Source organism: Vitis riparia, chromosome 19 (assembly GCF_004353265.1).
Source record: "Vitis riparia cultivar Riparia Gloire de Montpellier isolate 1030 chromosome 19, EGFV_Vit.rip_1.0, whole genome shotgun sequence".
In the NCBI taxonomy this organism is placed as follows: domain Eukaryota; kingdom Viridiplantae; phylum Streptophyta; class Magnoliopsida; order Vitales; family Vitaceae; genus Vitis; species Vitis riparia.
Window position 1 is genome coordinate 19976842 of NC_048449.1, and position 8944 is coordinate 19985785.

The following is an 8944-nucleotide window of genomic DNA, read 5'->3' on the forward strand; positions in this document are numbered from 1 at the left end:
AGTTTTGGCGTTCAGAGCCATTTTTCATACCTATTCATGCATCTTGAGTCATTTCTTTTCTTAGTCTCGGCGTTTAGAGCCATTGTTCTGTTTGGCATTCGGTGGCACTATCATCTTTTTATTAGTTTTGGCGTTCAGAGCCGTTGTACATATCCATTCAGGCACTTTGAGTCACCATTTTCTTTCCTCTTATTGACGTTCAGAGTCATTTCTCCTTAGTCGTATCATTCAGGGTCACGGTTCTTGGTATTTATATTAACTGGAATTGCACATCTGACCTTCATGGTTTTGCGTTCACCCTCATTTCCCTCACCTCATTACTCTATGCTTATTGCCTATTCGTCATCATACTTCCAGATTTTCCGTTCCACTGCATATGACGCAGTCCTTTGAGTTCACGACACATACTTCAGTCATGTTGTGGGGCACCCTGCACTTGGCATCTCATATGGTTCACTTAGGGCAGTCTCCTTGGGTCACGTTCTTTCTTGTACTCCAGAGTGGTTCGACCGTTACTCATCTTTGATATGGTCTTTCGAGACACTTTTGGAGACGTTTTAGAAGGAGCCTGGGTCCTTAGTGTGGCTTCAGATGCATTTTGAGACATCATTTTCTTTTAGGATTAGAGCCTTTGTGTTCGTCTATTCGTCTGAGTGAGCCTGTGTTTCACTAACATCATTTTGGGGGTCTCCCTTGTTCTTCGGTAGAGTTCACTTCATACCACTCATTATTCACACTTGCTTTCACTTCAGTATTCATATTTCTTGCACTCGTGAGCTCTACCGAAGATGGGCATATTTGTAGACCCCCATTTGGGGCTTGTTCATTTTTTTGTTTCTGCAGGTTATCTTACCAGATGTCATAGCCTTGGAAGTCCACGTGTCACTTTGTGGATGGCTACCAAAGAATCAACATTGCTTTTTGAAGTTGCAATGGAAGGTCAACACCTGATATGGAATCTTTTGGAAGACGTTATGCAGGAGCATAGGAGAGAAAAGGTGGGAGATTCTGGTAGAGGTGGAGGTGCGTTTGGAAACGTGTTGGCTGGAGATATTTTAGGAGGGATATCATTTTCTTGAGGGGTAAGCTATAGGAGCTAAAAAAAAAAAAATTGGCTAGAGGGAGAGCATACGAGAGATTTTCAGAGTTGCTTGAGAGGAAGAGGTATCCTGCTACCTACTGAGACGGAGAGATATTTTTGGAGGGATTTTTTCTTGGAGGGCAAGCCAGACAAAGGGGAGAGAGGAGTACATTTTTAGGGATATCTACAGAGGAGGCCTCTTTTGGCTGGGGGGGAAAGGAGCAAACTAATTTTTTGAGGGATTCCCTAGCTTTGAGATAAAGTGGCATTTGGAACGAAAGACATTTTGAGGAGATCCTTAGAGCGTGAGGAGCAAGCAACTACAAAAAAAAAAAAAAAAAAAAAAAAAAAAAGGAAAGCTAGTAAGGGATAATCTCAAAGGGGGAATGAGACTGTAACTACCGAAGCTTTAGAGGAACGTTTTGGAGAACGCCTCAGGTATGGTTCCTTGGTACACTTCTCATTCATCTTTCCTCGTTGTCACTGGTCTTGACCATCTGATCTTGCTACTTGAGTATCATCATTTTATCTCATCGTACATTGAGCTGCATTGTTTTGTATGATAGGTAACTGTTGTGTTGTTTTGTTTGTTTTTTTTTTTAACTCTGATTTTCATTAATCATATTGTAGACCCCCATTTGGGGCTCACTTTCTGTAGCTAATTGTTGACAGGTGTCACAATCTCAAGGAACCACGTGTCACCTCGTAATTGGCCTTCATTGAATCAGGTAATGGAGTTGAAGGAGTCAATGAATGGTTGACACTTGGAGGGGAATATTCAGAGATGGGTACGTTCTGTTAGAGGGAGGAGCGTCTTCTGCAGGGTAGGGGAGAGAGGCAGCTGTGTGAGGTGTTTGGGGTGCTGCGGTTAGAGATATTTTGAGAGGGGGCAGAGAGAAAGAGGAGGAGCTGGGATTTAGAGAGAGGTTGAGGGAGAAAGACAGAGGAGGGAAAGGTGAGAAAAGCTAGGAAGAAACAAGGCAGTTTTTCTGTTATAGAGGGAGGGGATTTCTTTGGGCTAGAGAGAGTTATCCAGAGTGAGGTAAAGATCGAAGAAGGAAGAAGAAGAGGGTTTTATTGAGTTCCTGTCGATCTGGTTGGAGGGAATCACTCTCAGGTAGGCTTTTCTTCTCTTTTTCTATTCATTCCTGGGAGATATTTGGGGATTGCTAGTAAGTATGTTCATATATATATTTTTTATTTTTATGGTTCTTGCTGAAGATCAGTTTGTCCTTATTTCTTTTTCCCCATGATATATCTGTAAATGCTTTGATTCTTGTTGGATTGCTCATTTGCTTTCACTCACCATCATCTGAGCCCATTATTTCAAACATGAGATGTGGCTTGTGTGGGTTCGTTTTATCCCTTCCCATTATGCTCTGTTTTTTCGCCATTTTCCCCTATTCCTAGTACCCTCCCAGAGTGCATCAGTTCTCTCATCCGTGTTTAAGGAAGGGAAGTAAAGTAGCAGACGAGATTTTCTGGGGGGAGCAGGGTGCTTTTTGTTACTGGCTGAGGGATAGCTCTATCCTCGCCGCCGGCGTCGAAACGTCTTTGCCATCACCGGAACAGTGATCCCCTCCTATAGGCGGTTCAGCTCTCGTTGATTCTTAACTCCACTGGGACTTCGCTGCCGTCGCCGGAACTGGCGCACCACCTCCAACACTTCATCTCCTCTCATCATGTCTCTGACGTTGAAGAAGAACCACAAAGTCTCTTTTACCGACATCTGGAGACCTCAAAGTGATCAACCACTGTGTTGACCCTATAATTTCCAAGGCTCTTATGGATGTTTTTAAGGCTTCCAAGGTCTCCTGGGCTCATTCTCTCAGCGTCGCTTCTAGCAATGCTAACGTTCCCCGCTTCGAGTTCGACTTTGATTCTAGGGACCTCCCATACTCCATCTCGTCCTGCATCTCGCAACTGTAGACTGTTTTCAGCGATGCTAGGCCCCGAAGATATGGGTTTAGTCCGCATGATCGCTGATGACACTTTTCTGGAATATTGCTTCCCCATCCGAGTACGCTGGTGATGCTGAGTGAGAATGAGACAGAGAAGATAACGTTTATCCGAATGCTGGCTGGTTTACTAAAATCCAATTATGTAGAAGGCTCTGACGTGGATATACCTGAGAGTGGCAATAGATACTGAGGTTCTATAGCTGGACCAAGGATTGCAAGGACGGTATTAATGCGTGCTGATCAGAAGGTTAACAGAGCCACTGCTGAAGGAAGAATTGGTTCTCACGTCCATGATGGTTTTGATGTCGTGGTGTTCATGTTGTCCTACGTGGGTTTACTACTTGAGTACAGAAAATTCCGTCACAGTCCACTTTAAAGTTTGCTATTCAAATGTTGAAAATAGACGCATCAGTCTATCCCATCTGAAAATTGGGTTCCCGACGAGGCTTTGATGTCTTCAACTGTGGCTGGTTCATCAGTAGAACCAGGGACTGTCACTCATTCCAATATAATGGCGTTTCTTGCCGCCTTCAGAAAGGACACATTCAGGGCGTCAAAGATCATGCAGCAAAGGGCTTTGTCCAACCCTAAGATTGAAGCCATTTGGAATTCAGTGTCAGTGGAGGGCGTTAAAGGGGTTACCATGGCTGATCTGGGGTATGCAAATGACAAGATTGTGATGGGAAGTGAACGCGAATCAATGGTTATCTCTGGTGAGTCATAAGGACTAACAGCCTTCCATGAAGCTGGTCGTACCCTTGTGGTTGTTCACACTGATGGAGTTCTTCCAGTACATAAAGCAACAATAGTCCCACGTAGAATGTTGCTAGGCCTGCTAATACCACTTAACGGAGACCAACCAGGCGGTTTCAGTGAATTTCGTGTTGACCAGATTATGAAGGAGGGATACCAAGAACCCGAACAACCCTAGTTTCAGCTGAATATTCCCAAAGTGATAGCAGATAAACTGAGTGGAAGAAATCCAGTTTCTGAACGTTTGCGCTGGAGAGCTGTGATATATTCCCAGATGGACAACTCAAGAAAAGAATACATGGGTCGTAGGGGTGCAATTACCCATTTCACAACAGTACCCCAGTAGCCAGCCGCATGCCTAATAAAGTGACTCAGAAGTCCATTTGCTACCTACTCCCTGCTGCATGACGTGCATAGCCTTTTTTGGGCCATAGTGCCATTTCCCATTTCACCCTCTCTCATTTTTGAAAGATATTCTTTTAAATCCCTTTCTTCAAATAATTTTCTAGATCCTAGTTTGTTTTAAAATAATTTCATACTCATCCATTTTTCATCCTTAGTTTTTTTTTTTGTTAGATTCCCAAAATCCATTTTTTTTTTCCAATAAAATTTTACTGCCACTTTTCTTCTTGGCATGCCATTTTCACACCTCTTCTGTTTTTTTTTAAAATGTTTTAAAATAAGCAAGAATCGAATTTCGTAATTCTCAAGTGATGAGATCTATGGAATTGACTCGTGCAAAATAAACGGGCTTTGGTGGGGGCCCCATATGTGAGAATTCATGATTGATTGATTGTTTGACTGATTTACTTATCTTGCGTGTTTGATCTATCCTGTTCCTTGATATGTGCTTAATTATATCTTTTTCATTGCTCACTAACCCTGTTTCATGATAGCGCATTCGAGATTGTTGCCCAGGTACGCATTCACTCGCTCTGATAATTCATCTTATATATTCTGATTCTCATACATGCATGATTGATATGGGTATTCATTGATTTTATTCATCCATTGCCATGTCAGCTTCATTCTATTAGTAGAGACCCGACTTTAGGGACTTAAAGGGGTGCTACGGTCCTTACCGTACCTTCCTGATAAGTAACCTGACCCCCGAACCCGATCCGGTTTTTCACAGACCGCCTTTTCCAAAATAAGGAGTCACACTTAGGGTTTTTCTTTCTTATTTTGTTTACCCTTTAAAAATAAAACAAAAATAAGTGGCGACTCCAAGTCATTTTCAAATAATCAATAAAAATCAATTTTTTCAAATAAAAAATCGAGCTCGCCATCGAGTGGGAAATGCATTGAGCCGAAATGCGGGGTCCACAAAATGGCGACTCCACTAGGGATTGTTAGAGGGTCAAGCTTGAACTTAAAGTGAAGAAAACGTGGCGTTTGATGAGTCGATCAATGGGTACTCATCTCTTGATTGCACATTGGGAGTTCTCGAGTTTTCACTTGGGACATTGACGTGTTGATCATGTTGGTTGATTATTTTGGTTGGGGATTATGATATAGCCAGTTTCTTCATGCTTCATTGATATATTTGTATGAGATATTTGACATGCTGATTATGAGATTGATTATCTTGATTGAGGATTTTGATTTTTATGTGCTTCATTGTCATGTTTGTTGAGTACATTGACATGCTGATTATATTGATTGATCATCTTGCCTTGCTTAGCATAGTCATTCTAATTTTTCCATGATTGTTCTGTTCACCTCACATGCATGGATTCACTGGTGTATATTATTTGACTTGATGTGTTGATTCTCTGGCTTGTATATTGCCTTGATTGTCTTTTGAGCATGATGTCTGTATCACTATTCGTCTTGATCGTCATAGTTTGTATGGACTTGAGTGATATACCTGTACTCTGCTTGACTATATGGTGCATGACTACCCTTCCTTTGTGTGATTGCGTGTTGCTTGTCCGTGTGGGTAGCACATCTATCCCCTTATCTCCGACCCTCTAGTTTCGGTCATTTCCTTCATTTCGGTTCTCACTTTTGCAAGTGTGAGGCCTTGTGTGTGCTTGTACTCTGACCGAGATAGAGGTTAGGAGTAGGGTCTAGCGACGGGCTATACTGATGTTTGGGAGCATTCTGGAGGAGACCGATATATCGATGCTGATTGGAGTCCGATCATTAAAGACCTGTATAGCCCCGAGCTAGGTTTCATGGATAATTGTGCGACCAATGTGTTTTCTCTCTTGTTTTAGCTTCTTAGGGTTTTCGGATGCACCCATATCATTCACTGTGCACTTTAGTCGACCGTTGAGCGTTGAGAGTTTGAGAGGTTTCACCATAGGAACCCCCCCTGGGATGTCGAGGTAGTGCATGTGTGGAGCTGATGACCACCTTGCATGGAAGCGCCCCGTCTCTTCGGAGGCGTGCAGAGGGTTGCGTACCGCCGGAGGGTACGATCGCTTCTGCTAGGGATCTTTAAAGTCCACCCATATCCATTTAGACCCACCTTGACCTCGTAGATTGAGCCATGGATCCTTCGATTAGGACTCCCTCCCTACACGTGGGTGCATCTGAGGGCCTTCAGAGCCTCTTTAGTTACAGTTCGGATCTGGTATTCCCTCTTTTTTAGTCTCCAGTTGAGAGTGCTCGGAGATCGGTACGAGTTTGAGTATTGGTTGGATCACATTTCGTCTCGTCGCTCTAGAATATGCTTTTTACTCGAGGAGTTTATCATGTTTTCTCCCTAGGGCTTTCGTTCTCATTTCTTGGCTCGACCCCCCTCTTCACTTGGTTGTCACTCACTCGATACTTTGAGATATGTTCATTGATCATCTTTTTACATTGTGCGCTCATCACGGACTCAATACCTCATCATTTGTTTGATCCTTGGTTCGATGTTCGACTCGATGCTCATATTTTCATTACGGAAAGGTGAAAAACGCATTTTCACATCCACACTTTTTTCGAGAGATTCGCCTTGATCACCTTATCATTTTTTTTCTTATGGAGCTCGAGTTGAAGGTTGATTCAAGGATATGTGGTTATAGATGGAGTATTGATCTCGTGATAGCGTGTTCTTCACACCTCTTTTATCTCGGATTATTGATGGAGATTCTCTGGTCACATTTGTAGCCATCTCGCAGTGGACACCTTTGTGACTCTAGAGTTCTCATCATACATCCAGGTTTCGGATTGCCATTTTAGGACCATGTGCTTGCATGTTGTATTGTCGTCTTTTAGAGTTTTATCTCGTGTCCTTCATCCATTTTGTTTGCATTGTAGGGAGTCAGTTTAGGAGTCGGTTGAGTCTGGAGTCACCTTCTTGGAGGAGAGTTAGAGGTTGATTGATCAGAGCAGATTCTTATTCGAGTTCAGACAGTTCAGTTGAGATGTCGGACGAGTTAGCTTCCACACTTGCTTCCATCCAGGAGTTTATGGCCGGGGTCAGTAGACGCTTGGATCAGATAGAGAGTTCTCGCCAGGATACCCAGCCGGTTGGTGTGGTCACTGATGAGACAGTTCCTTATGCACCTCAGATAGCACAGACTCGCCCACCTGGGGTTTCACTTGGTACTCCATTCCATTTGGCAGATCATTATGAGACTATTCTGCCACCTACTGTCACAGTGCCGCCTCCCATGGTTCCTACTATTGAGGATACTCGATTGGCCGAGCAGGAGGCCAAGGTTGAGAGGCTTGAGTCCATGATGAGACAGATCAGATTGCAGGACGGGGGTTTGACTTGGGATAACAGAGATGGCATACCGGCGGCTAGCTTGCCCGCCAAGTTTCGCATGCCAGACATTGAGCGTTACAGTGGGATTGGTTGTCCCAAGATCCACTTGAGGCTATACAGCACGGTCATGAGAGCACATGGGATAGATGATGCACAGTTGGTGGCCCTCTTCCCTATGTCACTTAGTGGAGCAGCTCAGAGATGGTTTGCTTCAGTTGAGCCTTCGAGACTTCGCACCTGGGAGGACGTGGCTCATGAGTTCCTGACTCAGTTCGCTTTTAGTGCCGATATTGATGTATCTAGACGAGAGTTAGAGGCCACCAGGCAGAGATCGGATGAGTCTATTTCCTCCTTTGTCACTCGTTGGAGGGCAAAGGTGGCTGGTATGATAGATTGGCCTAAGGAGCAAGATCAGATTGATATGGTTCTTCGGAACCTACAGCCGAGATTCGCGAGACGTCTTGTGGGCATCCCGTTTCAGGATCTCAGGAGTTTGGTGCAGGCAGCTTTCAGTGTTGAGGAGGCCATTGCTCGAGGATTATGGACAGATACTACTCCTTCCCCTGACAGTAAGGGGAAGAAGCTGATTGGGCCATTTAGTAGATCTGGAGAGGTTGGCGCTATTAGTTATCAGCATCGAAGGCCTACGCATCACTCACTTTATAGGCCTCCTAAAGTCAGAGCTCCTTTCTCTCTTCCACAGTATCAGTATCAGCTGGATTATGCTCAGGAGCCTTACATTGCTCAGACTAGCATGCAGCCGCGACCACCGCATCCGAGAGCCACTACTCACCCACCGCCTAGACCATATGCACAGAGGGCCGTGAGACAGTTCACTCCATTGGGCATGACTTTGACTAGAGCTTTTGAGAAGCTCAGGGACGCTGGAGTGATTGTTCCTTTGGCGCCGAGGCCTTTGCCCCCATCCTATTCCTCCTCATTTCCGTTCACATGAGCACTGCTTGTATCATCAGATTCCGGGGCACGATACTGAGCGTTGTTCAGCACTCCATCATGCGATACAGGATTTGATCGATTCAGGGGTGGTTGACTTGGCTAGGCCAAGTGTGACCACCAATCCCCTGCCTACACATTCTACACATGCAGTTCCCCCTCCTCCTAGTCTTCAGTAGACCAATTTGGATGTTGATGGTACTGTTGGCATATGGTATTTCGGGATCTTCCAGGTTGAGGACTTGGTTCAGTCGACATGGATACATCTCTTTGCAGCAGTTCACTTCAGAACACCTTTTCATCCTGATTATGGTCGTCATCAGAGTCGTTTCCATTTTGTTGAGTCCTGTTTTTAGTTCGTCAGAGTCATCTTTGCTTTGTTGAGTCCAGTTTGGTTTTGGTTTAGGGTCGTTTGTAGTTCATGTTGAGAGTCTGGTCATTTGTAGTCCTTTATCATTTCACACATGATGTACTCGTTGTTTCATTTAG

General features: G+C 44.2%; 1 protein-coding gene across 1 annotated transcript; it reads left to right on the forward strand.

The window, feature by feature from the left end:
• The first annotated feature begins 7154 nt into the window (after window positions 1–7154).
• On the forward strand, window positions 7155–8456 carry LOC117908302. The gene is made up of 2 exons (XM_034821909.1): window positions 7155–8015; window positions 8076–8456. The coding sequence occupies exons 1-2, from the start codon at window positions 7155–7157 to the stop codon at window positions 8454–8456; spliced, it is 1242 nt and encodes a 413-aa protein (XP_034677800.1).
• Window positions 8457–8944: the final 488 nt, after the last annotated feature.